The sequence below is a fragment of the Ovis aries genome, chromosome 23 (genome assembly GCF_016772045.2).
Source record: "Ovis aries strain OAR_USU_Benz2616 breed Rambouillet chromosome 23, ARS-UI_Ramb_v3.0, whole genome shotgun sequence".
NCBI classification, from domain to species: Eukaryota; Metazoa; Chordata; class Mammalia; order Artiodactyla; family Bovidae; genus Ovis; species Ovis aries.
In genome coordinates this window covers 30590755-30616682 of record NC_056076.1, presented here as the reverse complement: position 1 = coordinate 30616682, position 25928 = coordinate 30590755, and the positions used below count along the sequence as shown (strand labels likewise).

Below are 25928 nucleotides of genomic sequence, written 5' to 3'. Positions count from 1 at the left end.
GGTTTGTGGTGTCAGGGAGTGGGCAACTTCTCAGAAATTCATGAGGCGAGTTTATCTGATAAGTAGGGATGGGTTTGTAATTTAAAAAGAGTAAAAGAGACCCAGAAGAGCCTCCATGGGAAATGAGATAAGAAGTGAACTGGAAGGGACTTCCCTGGTGGTCCAGTGAGTAAGAAGCTGCCTTCCAATGCAGGGGACACAGGTTTGATCCCTGCTTGGGGAACTAAGATCCCACATGTCAAGGAGCAACTAAGCTGTTGGGGTGAAACTAGAGAAGGTCTGGGCATTGCAAGGAAGACCCAGCATAGTCCCTCCCCGCCAAAAAAGTGAACTGGGGACTGTCATGCAATATGAAAGGGCCAGCCACACTGCGATAACACAACTGTCATCAGATATCAGCTCTAATGTCACCCTTATGGAGGTCTCCCCTGACCACCCTGTTTTATTAGTAATTTTATGCATAGCACTTAATTGTATCTGATTCAGTTCTTACTCCACCCTAATAGGATGTGAACTCCTTTAAGACCCTGAAACTTTCAGTTTTGTCTGTTGTTTCATTTCTAAAACTTAGGGTAGTGCCTGGCACAGTAAAACCCAAAGAAGCCTCTGCTGGCTGAATGATTTTGGAAACACTGAGAATTATTATTTGCCATTCTATCATCATCACTCAGGCTCCCAGGGTCAAAAGCGTGGGGAAAGAAAGGTTTTCCAGGACTGAGTATTGGCAACGCAGGAAGGACAGAAGAGGGCAAGACGCGGGAGAAATTAAGGGTGTCATTGAGCTTTGGCTGGAGAAGGAGGGAGAGATGACGAGGAAGACAGGCAGGGATGATCAAAGAGAGATCAGACAGGCAGAGAAGAAAGAGGAAGCAGGGGAGCGTCATGAAGCAGGTTGAGTGGGTGTGAGTAGGAGGATGAGATGCTCTGGTCGAAAGAAGAAAGCTGAGTGGGAGACTGCCAAGCTGAAGAGGTGCCGAGTGGTGAAACTGTCCAGTCTGTGTCCAAGGCAGGTGGTTGTCAACAGGAAGTGGAAGGTGGGAGGTGCTGAAGTTTAGCCATCAAGGCACCAGGAGGAAGGGTAGTATCTTCCACCATGTTCCGGGATAGTAAATCTGAGCTGATTGGTACCCATAGAAGGAAAGGTTCTATGGTCAAAGCAGACATCACTTTGCCAACAAAGGTCCATACAATTAAAGCTATGGTTTTTCCAGTAGCCATGTATGGATGTGAGAGCTGGACCATAAAGAAGGCTGAGTGCAGATGAATTGATGCTTTCGAACTGTGGTGCTGAGAGTCCCTTGGAGTGCAAGGAGATCAGATCATCAAGTGTGGTCCCTAGAACAGCAGCATCAACATCCTTTGGGAACCTGTTAGGAATGCAACTATGCAGGCTCCACATCACCTGCCTAATCAGTAACTCAGGGTGGAGCCAGGAATCTGTGTATTAACAAGTTCTCCAGGCGCTTCTAATGCAAACTGAAGTCCAGAACCACAGACCTAGAAAATACTTTGGAAAAGACTGATTCACGTTCATAATTGGGGAAGACTCCTTGTTCGGGGTGCCTTCAGTCATCTACATTAGTGCTGAAATTATATAATAAGAGTGCAGAAGTTGCAATGGAGAAGACAATGTGCATACAAAGATTGCAGAATTTAATCCTAGCCTAAGTCACAACAAAATAAAATGGCAATAAAAATGACTTTGGATCACCTATTCCTTTGAATTATTTGTTCTGTTATGTCTTTCTGTTAGCAAGAATCAAGAGCAGATTCCTCTCCAACACGCTTTGTCAAATTGTCAGTCGGTGAGGGGCAGAGGGAAAGAAAGGGAAACAAATTTGAAATTTATTTCCCTTTTCCCCTCTTCTCCAGAGATAACCGAAAAAAGTAATTATGAGGCCAAAAGGTAGACAGCAATGAAAAGGAAAAAGAGAAGATAGATCATATGGAAACTAGGTCATCAACTATTAAATCACTCCACAAGTGAGCTCAAGTATGTGTGGCTATATAAATTCATTTTAAAACTTATTTTAGTAGAGAGCGGACTTGTGGACACAGCGGGGGAAGGCGAAGGTGGGACAAATTGAGAGTAGCATTGACGTATGCACATTACTATGAATAAAATAGATAGCTAGTGGGAAGCTACCATAAAACAGAGCGAGCTCAGCCCGGCGCTCTGCGACAACCTAGAGGGGTAGGATGAGGCGTGGGGGGCGAAGGAGGCTCAAGAAGGAGAGAATATATATACACTTATGGCTAATTCACGTTGTTATATGACAGAAACCAATACAACATTGTAAAGCAATTATCCTTCAATTAAAAATTTTTTTAATTGAAAAAAAGAAAACTAATTTTAAAAGCAATTATTTGCAAAGAGCTTTAGCAAATCAATCAGCTCAGAAAAACTGTGCACTTCCATAATAAATGGTTATTGTGTTAACCCAGAAATTTATCAAAAGGTATAATTTTCAAGTGATTAAAAAATGTATCAGCCCTATTCCTTAGCAGAATAATTTGGAAATGTGTTTACCATACACTTAAAGCTTGCAGAAGGGCTGTCAAAAATAACTCAGATATATGAATGCTTAACTGTACAATGAAAAAAAAAAACCTTTGACTATAAAAGGAATTTGGGGTATTTATTCAAAAGAAAAATTTGCAAAGTCTAAAAGTGCATCTGACTCAATTTTTTAAGCAAGAAAAAGAAACAAAGAAGACCCCTTCAACAATTATGCAGACTTGAATGACTGAGCTTTTAAGAATGCTTTAGCTAGAAATATTCTTATTTCTGATGCATGTAGACATAAAGACAAATCAGAAATGAAAGGATAAATTGTGCAAAGATTTGCATGAGCACAAAGAGTTATTTGGAAGAAAAAGAGTGATGAGAAATGTCCCTGATTTCTTAAGGTGGAAGTTTGTAGAACTCCTATTCTGTCTCACTTACTCAGCCCTGGTTCATTGCCTCGGACTGCAAGATCAAACCAGTCAGCCCTAAAGGAAATCAACCCTGAATATTCATTGGAAGGACTGATGCTGAAGCTCCAATACTTTGCCCATCTGATGCGAAGAGCCAACTCATTAGAAAAGACTCTGATACTGGGGAAGACAGAAGGCAGGAGAAGAAGTGGGTGACAGAGAATGAGATGGTTGGATGACTCAATGGACACGAGTTTGAGCAAACTCTGGGAGATGGTGAAGGACAGGGAAACCTGGTATGCTGCAATGCATGGGGTTGCAGAGTCAGACATGTCTTAGCAAATGAACAACAACAAACACATCACTGGTGGGGTCCCTGTGACTTCAATGATCATGAACTCTGTGACTGCTTTTATGGGTGACCGCCCCTGGAGGCAGGTCTAGAACCTGTAATTCTTCTTCTTTTTTTAAATATGTATTTATTTGGCTGTGTCTGGTCTTAGTTGCAGCATTCGGGATCTTCACTGCTTCATTCAGGATCTTCCTTGCAGCGGCATGGGCTTAGTTGCTCCAGGGTGTGTGGGATCTTAGTTCTCTGACCAGGGATCTAACCCACCTCCCTTGCACTGCAAGGCGGATTCTTAACCCCTGGACCACCAGGGAAGTCCCCTGGCAGTTCTTATATAGCTGATTTGACTTGTGCAAACTTAGACTGGCCCACTTCTCAGATACTTTAGATTTGTGAAACACAGTTCATATCACAGGTGATTTTCTTTCACTGTTGTGAGTTCTTGGAACTCACTGGCAAAAGAGCTGTGCTAAGAGCTGGCCCTCATGTATGGGAGGAAGGCAATGGTCATTTAGCAAAGCACCTGGATCTTCCCGTATGTGCGTGCGTGCGTGCTCTGTTGCTCAGTCGTGTCCAACTCTTTGAGCCTCCCTGCGCTGCAGCCCACCAGGCTCCTCTGTCCATGGGATTTTCCAGGCAAGAACACTGGAGCAAACTGTCATTTCCTACTCCAGGGGATCTACCTACTCCCTCATAAAATAATGAGCCACATCTTTCATGAGTGGGACCAACCGCAATCTTCGATGGCCACCCACCATTTCTGAAAATGGTTCTGAGGTTATAAATATGCAAGGATCCTGATGGAAAATTTAAAGGATAAGGCATTTAACATTTTTCCACCTGCCTAATCTTATACAATAAGAACATAACCCCATACACTTTCATTGTTAATTTCTCTTATCTCTAAATCACTGTGGCAGTTACAATGGGACTCACCATTTAGTGCTTTAATATAGTACAGCCTCTCCATTAATTTGTCTTCCTGTGTCTTACAGAGTGGGGCACATTTTGCCTTCATTTGCTAAGATAAAGAAAGTAATAGAATAGCATCCAGCTTCTAGGGTGGCTGAGATGAGTTAATATCCATGAAGTTCCTAGCACAAGGAAAGTGCTTAATAATTATTAAGAGACAGTGCCAGGGAGCTAAGAGCATATAGACCCTGAAGCCTGAATGCCTCATTCAAATTCTAGCTCTTCCACTCACCAATATGTGACCCTGGGCAAGTTAATCTCTCTGTGCCTTGATTTTCTCATCTCAAAAATGGGGATACTAAGAGTATCCCCTCTAGAATGATGGATGAGGATCCAATGGGATAATACATTGTAAAGTCCTTGGAAAGAAGCCTACCACATAGGATTGTACTAGTGCTACATATTTAATTCTTACAATCCTCTGAGGTGGTTGTCAGCATCCTTATTTGTACATGTAATAAAGCCAAGGTTTAGGGTCACACAGCTAACAGTGGGTCCACAGTTTTAAGTGACTTGGAGACCAAAGCTCATTTCACGACCCTACATAAGAGGGTTACAGGTGGGTTTTGACTTGCATACAACACTTCCATTCCCTGGAGGCACAAACCTACCTAAAATGGACTATCATCTTTACTAGTATTCCAGATTACTAACAGGCATCCCAGACGCTCTCAACCCACAGCATGTGGTAGCATCGTAGACGCTGGAGGTTGACAGCACTTTCTTCTGTTGATTTGCTTTAAGCAAACAAAACAGACTCCCTACTTGTGTCTGGGAGTGAGTGGATTCTAACAGCCCACGGTACCTGTTTGCTCCCCCTTGCCTGGCCCACAGCACAGGGGGAAATGTGTGACTCCAAGGTGAGAAATTCTTCCAGCTCCCTCTTGAGCCTCAGTTATTCCTGCAAAGGAGTCAAGGGAGGTTTTCAGAGTTGGTTCAGAACTCCTTTTCCACTGAGGGTGGGGCAATGGTGAGAAACCAGGAGAGCAACCAGAGGCTATTCCGAAAAATGGCTTGTAAATGCGTAGCAATGCCATCTGCTGGATGGAATGGGTATCAGACCAGTTCTGATGTTTCTTTGTTGCGTAATAAACGAAGTCACTGATACCTTTTGTGGGTTCAGAACTTTCATTATTTCATAGCATCATTCCTAAATGTCTGCATATTGTGGAAATCTCAAGAGAACTGCACACAGAAGGACCTTCACATGAGTCATTAAAAGGTAAATTATGGCATCTTTAAGGCAACACCCTATTTAGCATGAATACTTCTCCAGGTCAAATTTGATCTGTTCCAAATGGTTGATCCAATTAGTTAAGAAAAGCCCATAACTCTCAGGCGAGGACATCTGGCAGAACTTGGACCCTCTTGTCAGGGGCAAAAATTACAGGGAAGTGAAATCACAGCTGGCTTTATTCTTGTATTCTCTGAAATTGTGTTCATGTACCCAACAATTATTTATTGAGTACTTACCCTGTGTGCCAGGCACTGTATCAGGAATTGAGGAAGCAAAGACAAATAAACATAGTCCCTGATGTTAACAATATGATATGGATAATTTCTGAGTGCTTACTATGTGCCAGGCATGTACATTCCATAAAATCACATTCAACCCTCAGAACAACCTTAGAATCTATTATCTCACTTGTAACCATCTCATATTATTGTCTCATTGATAGTGACTACTGATGTCTCAGTTACAGTTCAAGAAACTGAAACTTAGAGAGATTTAATTAGTTTACTCAGACAGCAGAGTTGAGAAGAGTTTGAGTGGAATTTGAATACTGGAGCACGGTCCATGGGGTCGCAGAGAGTCGGACACGACTGAAGCAACTAAGCACGCACGCACGCATGTAGGTAGAGACAAATGTTCATAACATGGACCAGTTTGGATCTTTAGTTTCACACACATTTTCTGTTCTATTCTATTAGCTACAGATTTCCAGCGAAGTGAAAGTGCTACAAAACAGTAAGTGACGATAGCAATAGATGCTTTGGGAAGATTTATCAGGAAGAATATCCCTTCCTCTAGCAAGCATCTGAAATCTATCTAGTTAACATTCTTTTCAGTTCATAACTCTTCTTCTTAAGAGCAGCCTTGGTCTTGGCAGCAAGACGTGCAGTCGTCACTTCTCATTGGATGGAAAACAAATCTGTATTTTGGTCAGCATGACAGAGGATGTCAGAGTGCTGGATCTGCTCTGCGTGAGCTAGGGAGCAATTCAGGTGTCTGACAGTACCAATCCCAAACTGCTTTTTATTTTTTTCTCTCTTGGTGTCAGAGGAGGGGTGCTGTCGGGGAGGCGAATGGTGATGAATAGAAGCCGATGGCAGAAAAGAAAGTACCTGTGATAGTACTCAGATGCCATTTACTGGACAGAAAGAACCAGGAGTCTGACAGGGGCCAGAAAAGTGCCTAATGGCAGGGTAGAGGTTTGTGGTCAGCATGCTGGACTAGAATCTCTGCTCTTTGCCACCAGCCTAGACTTTGACCAGGCTTCCCAGGGGGTGCTAGTGGTAAAGAGCCCTCCTGCTAATGCAGAAGACAAGAGACGTGGGTTCAGTCCCTGGGCTGGGAAGATCTCCTGGAGGAGGGCATGGCAACCCACTCCAGTATCCTTGCCTGGAGAATCGCATGGACAGAAGAGTCTGGCAGGCTACAGCCCATAGGGTCGCAAAGAGTCAGACACCACTGAGGCAACTTAGCACACACAGATTTTAACCCCAGGCAAGCCGAGTCATGTGGTCTTTCAAATCCTTAGTTCTTTCACCTGTGAGATGCAGTTGCCCCACAGTGTTGTTTTAGGGGTTCAGTGAGGTGGTCCAGACTGGCCTTTGCTACTTGCAGTAAGAGGCCAGAATCTGGGGAACCAAGGTGGGAGGGTCCTTCCGGAAAAACTGCCTATTAGGGTTGCTTGAGGCTATTTATTGCATATCAGTTTGCCACATCTACCCACTTTTTTTTAAAAGAATGAATGAACCTGAATGCATTGTTCTATGCAGTATCTTTTTTTTTTTTCATATTTATTTACTAATTTGGCTGTGCCAAGGGGTCTTAGTTGTGGCACGTGGGATCTTTTCCATGCGGAAAGGAAACTCTTAGTTGAGGCATATGGGATTCTGTTCCCCAACAAAGGATCGAACATGGGTCCCCTGCATTGGGAGCGTGAAGTCTTAGCCATTGCATTGGACCACCAGGGAAATCCCACCGTACATACTCATTTTTCCTCTCAACAATCCTATACAGCAGGTTGGTGAGATATTAATCAATCCTGTGTACACAGAAGAAATGGATCCCCAGGTGACTTGGCTAAAATGACATTGTGTTTTCCAACCAGGGCCTACCCTCCAAGCCACCCACACGATAGATAACCACCAAGAAAAGGATCTTATAGAACTGCAGATGTATCTCGAGCCCCAGTGAACAGAGTGATCATTCAAATTGTTTCCTGGAAATACTAAGTACCAAATCTCTTGGAAGGAGCTTCTACCTGGACTTGTCTAAAAGGAGGACAGCCAGAAAGGGGAAAAGCGATTACAAAACATTCATGGCAGATTTCTTTTTCCTGGAATTTTTCTGATGAGTTTTGATGTTGAAAGAAAAACTGAATGCCTCATTTTAGATTTTAAAATTAATTGTTCATCAACTGATGCTCTTTTACTGTTGAATAACCACCCAAAGACCATTCCCCTATTGTTATGCATGCTTGTGAAGCCAGATGTGAGGGAGTTTTAGAGAAGTAAGAACACATGGAAAGGATGGATAGGATATTAGAAATACCAAAAACAGTGTTCACTTAAGAAAAGTATGAAAATGTTGCATTGAAACAAGATTAGCCAAGGATCAGTACAAAAAGTCAGAGACACAGGAAAGTCAAACATACTAGAATCTAACTAATTGGGAGAAAGCAGAGCAGAGCAAACTCAAATCAGACCAAACAAATTTTACCATGTTAATAAGGTCCTTAAGTTTTTTTCAATGAGTGATTCACAAGAATTGTGCCAGTTATTTGTATGTAAATGGGCTTTTAGAAAGCATGATTGAGCAGCTCATTTTTATAGTCATTTAATTCAAGTTCATAATATTTTTAAGCACAATTAATTTGCACTATAAGGCACAGACTTGATTTTTGTTTCAGAAGGTTAAACACAGGCCTATTCAAATGACAATTCCAACTTGGAGTTGGAGGAAAGAAACTTCAAGGTGCAGTTTATAAAGGAAAAGACATCTTAGATAAAAGACAAGAGCAGAGCAATCAGTGCCTGACACACTAGGTACTCCATGAGATTGGGGAACAAATTCCTGCCTGAATTCACTTACACAGGATGTGAATGAGGCTTGTCATTGCTCCTCATTCTGGCTACTACAAATTGAAGTGAAAAGCACAAAATCTACAGTCTTCAGAATCCCAGTGTCCGCTTAGTGTCCGAAACCTAGGAGTCCACTTGACATCCCTTTCTGTCCTTGATTACCCATCACCAGTCCTTACTACATTCTGTCAATTTCACCTTGTGACTAGATCTTCCATCCTTCTGTTCCCCCGCCACTGCCCTAACCCCAGCTGCATCTTCTCCTGCTTGGATGACTTTAATAGCCTTCCAAGGGCTCTACTTCATCTACTCTGGGCTCTATTCACTGCCCACAGTGACATCAGAATTATCCTTGCAAAACACGAACCTGATTATGTTACTGCTGCCCTCCTCCCAATCCTCCTGGCCAAGCCCCTTCACTCTGCTCTTAGAGTTAGGACTAGAGGCTTGTCCCCACAACCTGCTCTCTCATCATCGCCTCCTCTCTCTCTCAGCTCCAGCTCGTGCATCTCTGAGCTCCTCTCCCTTAGCCATGCCTTTCCCTGTTTGGCAAATGCCATTCCCTCTTCCCTTTGCCTGGAACTTACTTCCTGTTCTCACTCTGCTTCTCCTGCCTCTTCATTACCTGCTTAGATCTGTTTGTAACACTTCCTCCAAAACCCAGTCTTGGCCACTTTGCCCTTTCGGTTAGTTTCTTTTCTTTCAAAAGCACTATTCTCTGTCCATTGTTCAACTGTTTGATTAACGTCTGTCTATCTGAAACACAAATTCCAGGGGACTGGGGACTCTGCATAATTTTTTTCACCATCATGTCTCTGGCATCTAGCACAGGGTCTCGTGTACAGAAGCCGCAAATAAATATTTGTTCAATGAATGAACTTAATGAATGAATCCTGGCTTGTTGTTCTTAAAGGACAATCTCTGTTTCATTCTCTGCAGTGAATGATCTTAAACAAAAATCATCAAGTAAAATGCAATTAACATTTAGTATGTTTTTAAGAAAAACCACAGTACTATTATAGTGCCTAGGAAAACTGAAGTATTTCACACTTCTGTATTAATTTTTTAAAACATTTTTTCTCACTTCTTTCATGAACTATTAAAATAAGCATATATGCTTGCATCCAAAAATTTCCTTTTTTCCCCCCAAGATGGTTTATCCTAAAGATAAAGAAAATAAAAGTTTCACTTGTTTGGGAAATTATAAATTGCACTTCCAAAGAAAGTTCAGAAATGCAGCTTCAGATTCAACTAAATAAAAGCTTTGGTGAACTGACGATTCACAAACATCCTTTGAATGACTCAAAAGCAATGTAAATGGGAAAATAGCAGAAAACATCACATTTCAGGATTAGAAAATAATCATTCTGATTTTAGAAATAGCAAGACAAGAAAGCATTTATGCAATCAACTTTAGTGTTGAACTTAGACATAAAGTTTAATTTTCAGAAAGTTCTCTGATATGATACATCTTTCACTAATTACTTTTACATTTTAAAACCAATTGCTCTGGATAAATAATTGTCTGCCAAAAGGTCCATAATGCTATTCAACAAATTGAATAATCTGTTTTCATCATCATGTAGTAGAAGTCTTTTACAGTTTCTTTCTTAGTAGTTAGCTAGTATAATTTGTACAATAATTACTGAATATTCTCCGAAATAAATACCTCACATTAGAGTAATATAAATGGCCAGTAAATCACTATTACTAAGTAAGTCTGAATCAACCTGTCATTTCCCACTCCAGGATGCACGCCCTGGCAAAGAATTACAAACAGGAAAATCTTATAGCTAGAAGAGAGACCTCTAGTGTGTGTTGGAGAACCTTATATTGGGCTTCAGGCATAATTAATACAGCAAAATCACTGCAGTCATTTTGAATACTGTGGTGGGAGATTTTTTTTGCCAACTCTCATTCATGCCCGATTCATTTCAAAATTTCTTCCCAGCCATTGTATGACATTTTTGTCTAATGAGTGGCTTTCTTTTCATAAGCACATCGCCTAAACTTGTGAAGTTTTCTCTGGGATGCAAAGTTTTAAAATTCAATGATCACCTTTGCAACCTAATTAGTAAACAGGAAACCTACTGTTATCGAAACAATTGCTAACAGTTCTTTCCAATGAGCAGCAGCAGCAGGACTCCTGAGCCAAATTGTTGTAGTCAGTGGGCAGCCTTCTGAACACCAGCCCCTCATAGTAAGCCAACTGCCACACAAATATAAACACGAGGAAGCGATCGGCATATTGCCCATTATCCGGGAGACAAATAGACCCACTTCTATTTCAAATTCACCAAGTAGATTAGCGATTAGTTTCCACGGATTCCCATCTAGGCAGGTAAATTCCTTATTGTAAAAGCGGATTTAATACAGCATTCGATGGCATCAGCCTCAGCCTTTCAAACTTTTATTCCCCCCTTTTTCACATTAAAAACACATTTGTGAGACACAGGAAATGTTTCTCTAAAACACACACATACACACAAAACAGGAGGTCTCTTAAGGAGTCTACTGCTGAGAAGGTAAAAGCATTTTGCTCATTTTTAATTTGCTAAAACAATCCAAGCATGCTTGGTACCCAGAGGGTATTCTCAAATAAACTTGTATCTCTAGCTGCCAGCTTCGTTGATTGAAAACAGAAGGCAAACGTTTCTTAAAGAATGAGTATGTTAAACTGTTACGTCTCTCCCAGCTCCACCACGGGGACACACACGCACACGGGGAGACATACACACACACATATCCATCAAGGATTTGCTTGAAAGCAGCCTGTTAGTTCTACGATCAGAGAGGTAACGCAGCATTTGTACTAAATTACTTCTGCCCACTGCGGTGCACCTCTTAGCGAGGAAGCCGGTGGCGCGGGGACACCGGGCCGTTCTCGCGTGCCTCTCTCCACGCACAAAGCCGACATCCAACTTTGCTAACTTAGTCGGCTCCCGCCCAGCCGGCCCCCGCAGCACCGTCACGGTGAAAACATGTTGATACCAGAAACTCAATTTCCAAGGCGGTGCAAGGGTTCGAAAGCACAAAGGCAGACACACTGTCGACCCGCGCGCTAGCTAGCAAGTTGCGGTACTCCGGGGCGGCGGCGCGGGGCCCGCGTCCAGGTAAGGGATTCCTGCATCGCGGCTCCCGTCTCCTCTTCCTGGGTGTTCTGCGAGTCCGACCTCACTTTTCACGCGAATTCACCAGGATGCGCCCCCCCACCCTGGCTCTTTTTTTTTTTTTTTTTTCCTCCAGGAAGCGCGGACTCTTATTTTCCAGCCCAGTCCCTCTGGGGGGCGGGAGAGGAAGCACACATCGTATTTCCATAAAGAGGGGCGGCGAGGGAGGGGGCGGGGGGAGAAGTGGAAAGAGGTCAAAAAGGAGCCAAACTGCATCCCTCCCCCCGCCCCCCACCTCGGCGCCCCCAGCGCCAGTTCAGACGGCGGAGGCGGCCGGGAAACCCTGTCCCTTTAAGGGAGCCCCGGCCGCCAGCAGGGGAGGGAAGGATGCGGGGCTCCGGCCGCAGGCACCGCGGGTCGAGGCGGGCGCCGCAGAGCCCCAGCCATTACCTGCCGCGCTCCCGTCCTTCCCCCACCCGGAGCCCCCTCCCCGGTCCCCGCCTCCCGGGGAGACTTCTAATCCAGAGCACGTGCCGTGCCCTTTATCAGGGGAGGCGGTGGGGAGGAAGCGGAATGAGAGCTTTTTAAAAATAAATGAAACGTTCGCATCCAAAGCGCCGGGTTGGGGGGGTGGGGAGAGGCTGGAGGAGGGCGGGGGTGGTGGTGGGAGGGGGCTTTAAAGGCACCCGGGTGGGCGGAGGCGGCGGATCCGGATCAGCCCGGCCCGAGACAGACGGCGGACAGCGCTGGGCACCGGGCGCCGCTCACAAAGGGGAGCGGGGCGGTCCGGCCCGGGCACCGGGGAGGGGAAGGAAAAAATCGCCCCGGGGCCCTCTCCGCTCGGCCGCCACAATGGCGTCGTTCGCGGGGCGTCCCGCCGAGGCTGCTGCGGGCAGAGGGGGCGGCGGTGCTCCCCCCACCCCCGGACGGGAGCGGAGCCCCGGGCGCCGTCGCCCCCCGCGCGCCCCGCGGCGCCGGTCTCTCGGCCGAGGGCGCTCCTGCCGGCGGCGGCGGGTAGGGGGCCCGCGGCGCTGGGAAGCTCTCGGCGGGGCCGGTTCGCGGAGCTCGGCGCCCGGGAAGAAAGAGACGCGCGCGGTTCGCCGGGGAGGGCGGGGGACGGAGGGCGGGGGCAGCGCGGCGGCCGAGTGGCCGCCGGGGAGGCTGGCGCGCGAGCGGCCGGCGGGCGGGCGGGCAGGCGGGCGGCGCTGGCACCGGCTCCGAGAGCCACGGCCGCTCCGATCCGAGAGCCGGAACCGGGCCCCCAGATCCGGAAGCCCGGCCCTGGCGCGCCGGCCCCCGGCCGCCCCGGTCCCCGAGGCCGCGTCCGCTCCGCCCCGCTCCCTCTCGGAGAGGCACGCCGAGGAGCGGTGGTAGCAGCCCCGGAGGAGGGGGCGGCCGCTGCCCCGCAGCCGGTCCGAGCGGCTCCCGAGCCGCAGCGGCGGGCTGTGTGTGTGCGAGTGTGCCGCGCTCTCGCCCCATGCCTGGCACATGCGTAAAAGCGAGTTGCGCCCAAAGTCCCAGCCATACCCTCCTTAGCAAATAATAACAAACCCAAACCGTCAGATCTTACCTGAAACATTGAAGCACAAAGTCTCTCTCCAAGTCCCCTTTTCCTTTTCCTCTCCCCCCTTTTCCGATTTCTCTCCCAGCGATCTGCTCGGCTCGCCACACCAGAGAGAAATGCAATAGCTTGGCTAAGGTAGACAGAACAAAATACAGAGAAGAGTTGCTCCAGGGCTTTGAAACCCCTCAAGGCAAGGATCAGGATACAATTAGCTCATGCCTCTACCTCCAGTCTAAATCAATCTCCAAAATAAAACTTAAATCAAATTAACATCACAGGGCAGACAATTGATCTCCTTCAAAAAATAAAGCTCTACATAGACGTATAGAAAAATATACATATAGGAAAATTTTTTTCCAGATTTTTTTTTTTTTGGTGGAAAAACAGTCTTATTCCAGCCTCCAACTTGCTTTTTACCCTCCTCTTGCACAGAAAAGCTGATTTTAATCGTTGTGATTAGTTTTGATGTAACGTTTCCGCGGGCGATTTCTGCAAATGGATGGAGTGTTTCTTTGCCAAAAGAGGGAAAAGCAGCAGATGATGATAATTATAAGGATTGTTGGTTGTTTCTTTTTATTTGTGTTTAGGGCTTTCTCTTCACTTTCTCAAGTTGACCTGACATCGCTGTTACACTAAGGTCGCACAACTTGTTGATGAAGATCACCGCCCTGTCTGATCAAAGGATAGGTGATAATTTGGCAATCGAGCAGCGCGTTTTTGGTTCCTTTGGCGACAAAACGTCCCAAATGACGTGGATAAAAATAAGCACATGCAGTGTGCTTTGCCCCAATCAAGTCTGAATCAGCGCCTGGGGGTGATACACAAACTCATTTCAAATGTTCAACCATGCAGAATTGCAAAAAGATTGAAGGAGTTACACCGCATTTTTTTTTTAATAGCAAAATTAAAAGAAAACAAAACCTACATTAGGTGTAGCCAGGGACCTACCATTAAGGTTTATTTGATCAACCTTGTAAACATACCTCCCCTGCTCCCTTCTCTTTCCTTCCCTCCACCTGGTCTCTTTTATAGGGGGGTTTGTATAATTCCATTATTTGCTCACCAGAGCTAAAGAGACTCTTAACATAAACACATTTGCCCAGATTGCTACTCTGATTCTGACCTCCCCCACTCCCCATCACTTCTCCTTCCTCTCTGAGTCTTTGTTCAAAGAGACTGTGCTCAAGCCCTTCCTTACCTTAATTCTTTTTAGTTAACTTGGGATATTTGGTTGTAACTCAAGGATCACCTCCCATTAGTGTTAGAGCCATGCAGGATACTTTTTGAGTTTTGTTTTTTTTTTTTTTTTGAGCTTTTCACAGTTCATTAATTCAAAGACTTTGCTGACATTTCTTATGAAAAAGACCAGGCTGTAAGGCCAAGGATACTAAAAAAAGAAAGGGGGGGGAGCACTAAATAGAACCAGACATGTCCTGAATACCTGCAATTGGAAGCATTTCACCGGAAGTATTTTTTCACCATCATTTTACCTAGAAGGTAAGCAACCCCCTCCCGAAATACCAGCAAAAATGGGAAGGTCCAAGCTTTAAAAAAACACAGTTGATTAGATTGGTTCTACTGTGACATGAGATGAATGTCATCATGAGAATCAGAGATGTTGGTAGATTTTTTTAAAACATAATTTTCTATGACATAGAAATCTGGTTTGAGAATATCAGGACCCTATAAAAAGAAGAGAGTAGCTTCCAAAACAACTCAAAATTCTGTGCTTGTTCTCTTTCAATCTCCCCCTAAACACACACACACACACACAAGGTATGATATAGTCTCTAATCTGCTATTAAAAAAAACTTTTAATGTCTACAAAACCCCAAATACAATTGAATAAAAACTTTGTTCTTGTCCCCGTGTGTGTGTGTGCAGAGTCACTTCAATTGTATCTGACTTTGCAACCCCGTGGACTGTAGCTTGCCAGGCTCTTCTGCCCATGGGGATTCTCCAGGCAAGAATACTGGAGTGGGTTGCCATTTCCTTCTCCAGGGGATCTTCCCTACTCAGAGACTGATCCCACATCTCTTATGTCCCTTGTATTGGCAGATGGTTTCTTTACCAGTAGCACCACCTGGGAAGCCCCATTCTTGCCCCTAAATGGCACTAAATGTTAGTATAGGGGAACATGAGCAGAAAAGACACCATGGAAGAACCAGCCTCAATTCATTGAAATGACTTAATACATTAAAGGTGTGGTCTTAAAGTGACTTCATCCAAGTCTGGAAAACTGTGTATCATCATCATCATGGAATGTGAGAGCCAGGAATACCATTTGTGGGAGAGCATCTCGTTCTTCCCATTATTTTCCAGATGAGGTGAAAGCTGCTGGCCCAAGGTCATAAGCCAGCCACTGACAGGTGTTAGGTAAAAGACCAGGACACCAAAAAAGTGTCTAACAGGCTTTTTAATGGTGAAGCGCTCCCGGGCAGGGTTCCTGGACCCGAACGAGGCAGGTCGAGGAAGTCTGCGCCGGGACCGTGTTGGGGGTGGCTTTTATACGTTCATTTCGAGGGATGGTCAGGCCAGATGGATGGGAGTTTGGATAGGTTGCCAGGCCGAGGCGTCGCGGGCTGACAGGTCCTTCTACGTGCCGGGGGTGGGACGGCTTTAGCTGGTGAAGTGTGCTGTCCTTGGTCCCCGGGATCTGGGAGGCTCCTTTCGTTAGAGACCTCCCCTGCCGGCGGGAGGGAGAGGAGAGGCAGCCCATCATGGCCCTGGGGGTCCAGCCTTACAACAGGGCCAAGGCTAGGCCACAGAGCCAGGCCAAAAGAAAGGTGAATGGTGCCCCCTCACTCCTCAAAGGCACCCACCTGGAGAAGCCATACAGCATGGTGACATGGCTTAAACAGTATTTTTGGAATTCCCTTTCTGGAATTGACCTAAAAGCCTGTTGAGCTTGGTCACTTCAGTCGTGTCTGACTCTCTGTGACGCTGTGGATGGTAGCCCATCAGGCGCCTCTGTCCTTGGGGTTTTCCGGACAAGAACACTGGAGTGGGTTGCCATTTCCTCCTCCGGGGGATCCTCCTCACCCAGGGATCAAACCCACGCCTCCTGTGTCTCCTGCACTGCAGGTGGATTCTTCCCTGGCTGAGCCATAGGGGAAAGCCTATTAGCACATTCTTTTTAACATCTCTGAGGTCCACAAATCTTTGTTCTTTGATGTTTAACTTTTGAAAACAATCCCCCCCTCCCCGCACCCCGACAAAAAAAAAGAAAAATTAGTACCAGGTCTGGGGAATAAGTGAATGATGAAAGACAGTTTATGCTATTTAGTCAAAAAAGAATGACCCAAAACAGTAAACAATGAGGCCAGTTTTCTTATTAGCACTTAAATGGATTAAAGACAATTCTCAAAATGTTTTCAGCAGTGGAATTACTGGGGCTTTTGTTTTCCAGGATAGCTACTTGGAAAGGAATAATATTCATTAGAGCAAATTAAGTTCTGAAGCATTCATTTTTAAGATGTTTTCTTACTTCAGAATGACATCACTTACAAAAAGATGCACTTCTTGGACATTAGGTCAGTGACATTTTTAAGTGATCCAACCTGTTCAGTTGATCCCTGAATTTGTGGTAATCCAGTGGCAAATAGACTGCGGATAAGGCCTTATTTTACTGTGGTGAGGACCTTAATGTTCTCATATTTTGAAGGAGACTCAAAATTCAGATGGTGGGGATAGAGATTGAAAAGTTATTTTGTCCTGTGCAATTTAAAGAGATGAACCAATGTCACAACCTTCAAATGTAGGACTATGTAAACATTTCAAATTTTAAAATAGATATTTAATGAAATGTCATGTGAAAAGCAGGGTCCATATCTTGCTAAGTACAAGATATGAACTTACTGATTTTATTTCAGTCAATCTTGTAATCATAACTAACGTACTTTTTATCTAATTAATACCTGCACAAGTGAATTTCTATATTTTGTGGTTTCTGCAGTGCTCCCCCCCCCAACCCCAATCATTAAGGAACTGGGAAAAAGTATATTAAAAATCCTTCCAACCTTCTTTTTCAATAAATAGTTGAAGTGAGACCAGCAGCCTAAAAACCACCAGCAACATGGAAAAAGATGGCAATAAAATTGTCAGCAAGAAAACAATCAAAAAGAATACACAGGCCTGTTTCCATCTTCCGGTGTCTCTCTCTCTCCAAATGAGTTCCACCAATTTTTAAAGGCAGAAAAAGAATGATAGAATTTTTTCAGTCGAAGCCAGGAGCTTTGTGGAAAAAAGTTTAGCACTGGGACCTTTGAGGAAGAGAAAAAGATCTTGTTTAAGGGGAGCGGCAGCCCCTTCTAATATGAACGTGGAGAGAGCTCATTTGGCTGTTTCTGAGTCACCGAACCCTCAAATCACAAGTTTGCACAGAAATCGTGGTTTTGTCCAGGGGAAGCCCTGCGGGACAGTCTTGGCGGCAATTTGACAAGACGTGGACATTAGTTGCTGAGATGAAATGTGAAATTGAAGGGCCCTCCACTGAAGCAGCCAGACACCCAAGCCAAAGCTAAAAATTCCATTGCACTTTCCATTAAGAAGAAGGAAGGAACTTCAGTGCTTGGATTCAGCCTGAACAGACCTGGGTATCATCACCCTTTTCTTTATGTAATGAAATGACAATTTTCTATCATTGCTCCAAAGAGATCTACCTAAAACTACGCTGACAGGCCCTTTAACCCAGGAAGCAAATTAGGTTGTGTTATTTTTAACTTCCAGTCAGTTTTGGGGAGGAAACCACCTGTTTTTTATCAGCCAACCTGAAACTCCTCATAACTCTGTGGAATGTGTACATTTTCCTAGAGTTGAATAGAAGCATTAATGAGCTCAGACAGAATGGGTTAGTGATTCCTGGAGGTTTGGCTCCACCACCACCTGTTTATAATTAGCCTCTGGAAAATAGACTAGTTTTCTGTATCACTGTCCATGTTAAGAGTTTGTATATCTCAGTTTCTGAAAAGGCAGACCTTATACCCGTGGCAGACCTGCTAATGGGCATCAGTTTCATCTCAACCATGATTTTGAATAGAAACAGGTATCAAATCCTTGTACTGAGGCCCTTAAATCAGTCTGATCTTTTATCAAAGCTTATTGCTTATAATCGCACATTATGAAACAACACAGAAGATGAATGCAGAAACAAAACTAATGTGTCATGGAATACCGTTACCACCCTTTAAATAGTCTTATTTGATAGAGAAACTCCTTCGCTGGCAAGGAAGTTGATGTGTAGAGAAAAGACTTGGGTAGCACCTATATTTCTTCCCGGCATTTAAAATCCTTTGCTGGACCGTCACATTCTATATTTCAAATAAATAAATACTACTAAGTGTTACCAACCTAATTAATGGAGTTACACTCACAGCTCTGTAACTTTCAGTATAACCTGATCCTTAGTTTCTTTAGGCATAAAATTCGAACGAACATTCCCAACTTGAAACCTTATGTTGAGGTTGAATGGGCTAATACATAGAAAGTATTTATAACTGTCCTTGGAGAACAGTGAGTTCTCGAGTGATAGCAATTATGATCATTATGGTTTATAGTAGTGTCTGTTGAATATGTAGTATTATTGTTGAATAAATAACATATTCCATGAGTAGCACAGGAAGAATGACATTTTTGCAATGAGAGGTATCTCATTTATTGGAATTTCAGCGGCTGATCTTTAAAGATTATTAAATTCCATTTTGCTGTTTCATCTAGAAACCACACAGACACCTCCCTTTTTCATGTAAAGTAATGGGGGAAATGAGATTGTCTCCAGGGGAAATTAGCAAGGAAACATCCTATATGAATGGTGTTCCTCACGAGGGAAGGCTCTTTTTGTTCCTTTGAGGAGCCTTGATTTTGACAAGACTGTCTCATGCATAGAAAACAATTAATTAAGCATTTTGTATAATTGCTTGTATTCATATAAAAAACAGGACTCAACTAGAATTCTGCCATGAACCACTTTCTTCCTAATTATTTGCTTTTTCGCCTTTCAGGAATTATAGGATCAGCGCAAACAAGTGCTTTAAAAACAAAAGTTTAAGAAAAGAAAATAGCATTTGAAAAATCAGAAGAGATGAACTTCAGGGTTTGATTCACATCTTCAAGAAATAGCCCAGTCAGGGAGTCGCGTCATATTGCCCAATTTTCTACACCTTCCAGTTTATGTATATTCTTTCCCAAGCTTTAAACAGTATCATTTTCAGACGGTTCCACAGTCTGTACAAAGCTATGCAGTGGTTCTTTTAAGGAGACATTTTAAAGAAGATAAACATTTCATTAGCTGTTTTGTTCCATTGCATATTCTCTCATCCCATGGTAAACTGGCTGGCATTGAAAGGTACCTCTATTTGCAGCATGATACGTCTCATGCACAGCTCATCTGGTGGAGGACTACTTAGCTCTGCTTCACTATTCTTCTGTCTGAACCAAGACTCTTCATGAGAAACCCCATAATACAACTGAGGCCCCTCAGGGGCACCATATACATTTATGTAAAGTTATCTTCTCATGCATCCTCTGGGTGTCAGAACCTCTCAGCTTTGCTAACCATAAAAAATCTGCCTTAAGCACATTACTAACTTTAAAACTATAATGATTTGGATGTCATATTTCAATTTTTAAAAAATCTTTCCCTGGGACTTCCCCGGTGGTCCAGTGGGTAAAACTCCACGCTCCCAATGCAGGGGGCCAGGGTTCGATCCCTGGTGAGGTATCTAGATCCTGCATGCTGCAACCAAGACCTGGCACAGTGAAACAAATATTTTCTTTAAAAAAGCCCAAACAAATGCTCAGACTTTGTTCTATTTCAGGACAATGAGAACCTAGTTAAGAAGGTCTACTCAAATGATTGGTTCTAGAAAATAAAATAAAACACTTGCCCTATTCCACTCCTGAAAATGACCCTATAAAACTTATCCAATGGCCATCATCCTGTGATGAAAAGTATCACATTTATTTAACAGAAAAAAAAAATCGTGAATAGGCTTTAGTTAAAAATAAACCTAAGAACAGCAACAAAAAGTATCTGGTGAAAAATAATAATTAAACAAGAAACAAATGTATTACTGTTCAAGATGCATAGGAGCCTCTAGAAATAAATTGCTACGGGAAGCAAGAATTTTGTACTTTTCTTTAAAGTTTTCAAGAGAGAAAGCAGTTCTAGAGTCTTACTGAGCATAAGCCTGAACAGTTAAATTGGGTGCTGGGAGGTGGGGGAACAAGTTGACAGGACTATTCAGCATGGGGGTTTAAATGATTTCAATATTCTTAATAACATTAATGATAGTAGTGATAAGAAATAATTATGAATGATGGAAGGGAACTTCAATTGTGTAAAGACCATCTGGCTATGAGAGTCAGACATGAAATTCTAAAATCCTCAATCTGTCCCTCTAAGGTTGCTTTGTAGATAATGGATATCTTAATTTTTTTAAAAGAAAAAAAAAAAAGACACTCTCATATCCATTGTACCAAATGTACAGCAGCTCCTGCTGAGAAAACAAAGCCTCTGTGTCTCTTTCTTTCCTAATCGTTGTTGTCCCCAAAAAACAAAGGCTCTGTGAAAGACCTTAGAAGATAATGATAATAACTCATCAGTAACTCATCATTTTATGTTATTTGTCTGCCTCCGAAGATTTTTGATTGGTAATTGTTCTGATCATCCTGTGACTTTTCATTTCCTCAAAGTAGGGGGTGAGAATTTCCCCAGGTTTTCCTCCTACAGTAAAAAGCTTACAGAAATAAATTTGGGGGGGCAGAGTGAGAAGGATGAAATTTTTGGTCTGCCACCAATACATGATTTAAAACAATGTTATGTGGGAATGAGAAATAACAAGAAAGAGGAGGCATCTAACTCGGAACCTGGAGCATGGTTGGGATTGTTAGTAATGGTATGGCAATATTAGTAGATATTTTTCCTTTTATTTATTACACGTAGGGTTAGTTGTTTAAAAGTTTTCTGATGCTCTGTCATGTCAAAATATCGTGGGAATAATAGGACAAAATATTGTCTGATTTCACCTGCATTGGGTACCTAGATAGAGTATCAAATTCATAAAGACAGGACTACATCAGTAGTTACTAGGTGCTGGGGAAGAGGAGAGAGGGGTTATTGTTTATGGTTATTGTTTAGTGGGTACAGAGCTTCAATTTGGGAAGATGAAAAATATCTGAAGATGAACAGTGGTGAGTTAACAACATGAATATGCTTAAAGCTACTGAAATGTACACTTAAAAAAGACTAAAATGGGAACTTACCTATGTTTTACCACCACCACCTCAATAAGAAAGAAAAAACTGCAAACGTCTCTTTACCAACTCACATGTGAGCTCAGACCACTTCTGTACTCAGCTCAAGTTTATTGCAGAGTCCTTCATTGTGTTATAAAAAACTTGTCAGATAAAATCTGAGTCAGATCAAATCCCTGGAAATAACTGAGCTTCCCTGGGTTTTTTCCCTTTGACAAATTCTAGTTAGAGTTTTGGGGGGAGGTAGGAAGGGCTCAGTCTTTGGTCTGCAACAAATACATGATTTAAAACTGATCTTTATGTGGTAAAGAGAAATATCGAGGAGAAGGCATCTGTCTAGATCCTTGGAATTACATAGGCAAAACAGCCTTCTGTTCAACAATATTTTAATTTATTTGGCTGTGCCAGATCTTAGTTGCAGCATATGGGATCTAGTTCCCCCACCAGGGATTGAACCAAAGTGCCCTGCATTGGGAGCATGGAGTCTTACTTAGCCTCTGGACCACCACAGAAATCCCTTGACAATATTTTAGATGTGTCCTCTATGACTGTCATTCTGTAGACATGACCTTGTACTTTGCACCTTGAAAATGCAAAATCTAAAGCAGTTTGTAGATTAGTGAAATAATTAACTAAATGGAATCCTTTGCCTCGTGTCATGGATGTAACACTAGTTGAGGGAACTGGAACTGATTGCCTTGTTTTGTCTTGGGAAGTTATGAAACTAAAAGTCTATGTTTTTACTTTTTCATTTCTCTTGGGGTTTGGGTTGGTTTGGATCGACCACATAGACTGCAGGCTTAGTCTTCTTGCTTCATTCTTTGTGGCCATCCACAGATGCTTGGTGGATCTGTCCACTCGGCTTCAACACCCACTTCCTTTAGCCTCATGGTAATTTGTTATTAGTTTTATTGGTGCCCTTCTATTTCCCAGAAATGGATTTTTTGTTTGTTTGTTTCTGGAAACAGCAGCGAGAGAAATCGTTAGATGTTGAAGAGTAAGAACACAGCTTTCTCCGGTTTTCTTCTTTTCCTTCTTCATATAGGTATGTCACTCACTGGTTTTTTAAATCTACTCAACCTAAAAACTGATCTTCATCTGTGGTTCATCTTTTCCTCTTTCCTATGGTTTCTTGGTAAGGAATGCTGTTGCTGATGGCAGAGAGGGCCTATCAAAATCACATTTAGAGAAGTGCCTTTTTGAGATATTGGTATTATTCAATTCTTTCTCCCACAGCCGTGCTGTGAGTTTCCCAGAAAAATGTCTTCCAGAAGTAAAAGGGAGACTCTTAAACAGAAGAAAAGATTCTTCCTTATGTCTGATCCAAAAGGAATGAAGCCTATGGTAGAGATGCTAGAAAAAAAAATTTAATTGATAATGAAGAAATTAAGGGGCAGACCCAAGTCAAGGAGCCCGTGTCTCTGCAGATTTATGGGAGCAGGACTGGGGTTAGGTGGTGGAAAATGAATAAACCTACTTCTCCTTTCCCTTCTTTCATCTCTTAGAAGTCACAAGTTCCCATTTCCATTCCCTGGAGAACTAGAAGGAGTAAATTAAGATGTTAATGTGAATCTCCAATACTTTGACCACCTCATGCAAAGAGCTAACTCATTGGAAAAGACCCTGATGCTGAGAAAGATTGAGGGCAAAGGGGAAGAGGACAGAAGAGGATGAGATAGTTAAATAGACTCACTGACTCCATGAACATGAGTTTGAACAAACTCAGGGAGAGAGTGAAGGACAGGGAATCCTGGCGTGTTGCAGTCCATGGTGTCAAAAAGAGTTGGACATAACTTAGTGACCGAACAATAACAACAAAAACAAATATGGATCTCCATTTTAGGATGTGTTGAATTTGAAAGCATCTTGATACAGATTTTAGTCTATATTTTAGTAATTTTTTTGGGAAGAAAATTGCTTTACAATGTTGTGTTGGTTTCTGCTATACAAGAAAGTGAAACAGTCATCACTTTATATATATATCCCCTCCCTCTTGGGCCTCCCTCCTCTTCCCCATCCCCACCCCTTCTAGGTCATCACAGAGCACCAGGCCGGGCTTCCTGTGTTATATAGCAGCTTCCCTCTAGCTAGCTGTTTTACACATGATCGTGTATATATGTCAAGGCTACTTCTCAATTCGTCCCACCCTTTCCTTCCTGCACTGTGAAGCCCATTTTCTATATCTGCATCTCCATTCCTTCCCTGCAACTAGGTACATCAGTACCATTTGTATAGATTACATATATATGCATGGATAGATTTTGTTTTTCTCTTTCTGACTTTGAGTCTATATTTTAATATACCACAAATTTAGCCTTAACTAACTCTGCCACTGTTCCACTTAAGCCTGTTGGTTTCCCTTTCGGTTCCTTTCTTTCTTTGGTTTCCCTTTCCTTTCTTTCTAACCTTCTTCATACCACAAATTTAGCCTTAACTAACTCTGCCACTATTCCACTTAAGCCTGTTGGTTTCCCGTTCCTCTCCTTTCTGTCTTTGGTTTCCCTTTCCTTTCTTTCTAACCTTCTTCATTCAAACTGAGACAATAAGAAGTTTTGTTTATACAGTTAACCAAACACTTTCACCTCCATTACTTCACTTGGTCCTGTCAACCAGGAGTGTTAACCCAGTTGTACTGAAGATGAAGAAAGAGAAAGACATGTAGTAAGAGGAAGAGCCTTCTCTGACTCCAAGACTAGACTCCCTCCATCAGATGAGAACTCGCATTTGCCTTAGTCATGACCAGGCATTTTGCTCTCAATCACATCTATTTTGTACTCATCTTTGGCATCTTAGACCCAAAACTGGCTCTTGCAGGAAACATATATAAAGTGAAATAGTGAATGAGCCTTTCAAATAATTCATTCTATGCTACTGCTGCTGCTGCCGCGAAGTCGCTTCAGTCGTGTCCGACTCTGTGCGACCCCATAGACGGCAGCCCACGAGGCTCCTCTGTCCCTGGGATTCTCCAGGCAAGAACACTGGAGTGGTTTGCCATTTCCTTCTCCAATGCAGGAAAGTGAAAAGTGAAAGTGAAGTCGCTCAGTCATGTCCGACTCTTCGAAACCCCATGGACTGCAGCGTACCAGGCTCCTCCGTCCATGGAATTTTCCAGGCAAGAGTACTGGAGTGGGGTGCCATTGCCTTCTCCAGTTCTATGCCACAGTATTCAGTAAATAAAACAAGTGAAAAAAAAGTCAACCAGTTTCTTTATCCATAGGCTAAGCTCCTAGTCTGTACGATGAAATAGGAAAGTGACTTCTTCCTCTTCTCCCTCCCCCTTCTTTCCTTCTTTTCTATGAAGACTTTGGCTCTTGTGGTTACTCTGCTGTCATCGCTCTTCTAAGGTCTCCTGAGGTTCTGTGATGATTTCTCTATAGACAGAGCCTGCTTCCTGATGTGCTGGTGGGTGGGGAGTCAAACCCACAATTCAGAGACATTGAATGAGATGCAGCTGGCTTTGGAAACCTCAGTAAGACCTTCCTCTCCTGGGAGTGAGCAGGAAAGGGGTGGCTTTGTCTAGAGTAAAGAGTAACTATTACTAGAGTGGTTGAGTCTTTGTAATACCAAAATGAAAGTCTTTCAGTCATATCCCATGGACCATAGCCTGCCAATCTCTTCTGTTCATGGAATTCTCCAGGCAGTTCTACTAGAGTGGGTGGCCGTTCCCTTCTCCAGGGGATCTTCCCAACCCAGGGATCAAACCCAGGTCTCCCGCATTGTAGGTGGATTCTTTACCATCTGAGCCACACAGGGAATCCCTGAAATGCCAATGCCACCTTCAATTTTGGAAACAAGAAAGGAGGCAGGCAGGCAAGTAACAGAGACTCTCTTCCTCATGTTTCTAAGCTGATAAATACCCCTGCAACTCTGTGCCGGGCCATAATTCTTATAACTTGGCTTCTTAGGTCACAGAGTTCAACTCAGGGATGCCTGGAAGCTAAATGGGCATAGGTGGACTTGAAATGGTAGAACATAAGTTCTCCATTCCTGACCGTAGCTCACCAGGCTCCTCTGTTCATGGAATTCTCCAGGCAAGAATACTGGAGTGGGTTTCCATTCCCTTCTCCAGGGGATATTTCCGACCTAGGGATGGAACCTGGGTCTCCTGCATTGCAGGCATATTCTTTACTATCTGAGCCAGCAGGGAAGCCCACTCTCCATTCTTTAGGTACCCCACTTGTATTCTACCCACTTCGTTTCAATTTGCATCATGCCTTTCTTCTTTTTCTTAGCACCTCCCCTAATCCTCTGTTGGAGACAAAAAAAAGGGGGTGGGGGGCGGGGGGAAGGTGTTTTCCAACCAAAGCAAGTTCTAGAGGAACATCTTCACAGCCTAATTAGCTCTTAGGCTCTTAATTTTGGAGAAACATGACTGTGTACGTTTCCTAATTAGGAAACCCAAATGGGAGCACTGACACCGCCTCCCCCAGGCAAGCCGAGTACACAGAAC

General features: G+C 43.4%; 1 protein-coding gene and 1 long non-coding RNA gene across 3 annotated transcripts in view; one reads left to right on the top strand and one right to left on the bottom strand.

The window, feature by feature from the left end:
- Positions 1 to 13345, bottom strand: part of KCTD1 (potassium channel tetramerization domain containing 1) — a 206251-nt gene extending 192906 nt beyond the window's left edge. Inside the window, exon 1 of the mRNA XM_027960825.3 lies at positions 13232 to 13345. Within this exon, the coding sequence (XP_027816626.1) occupies positions 13232 to 13240 (9 nt within the window). The 5' untranslated portion in view covers positions 13241 to 13345. The remainder of the gene's footprint in view (positions 1 to 13231) is intronic.
- Positions 11580 to 25928, top strand: part of LOC105604443 (uncharacterized) — a 34356-nt gene continuing 20007 nt past the window's right edge. For both annotated transcript variants that reach the window (XR_003586673.3, XR_009598201.1), the window contains exon 1: positions 11580 to 11664. This is a non-coding gene — a long non-coding RNA (uncharacterized LOC105604443). The remainder of the gene's footprint in view (positions 11665 to 25928) is intronic.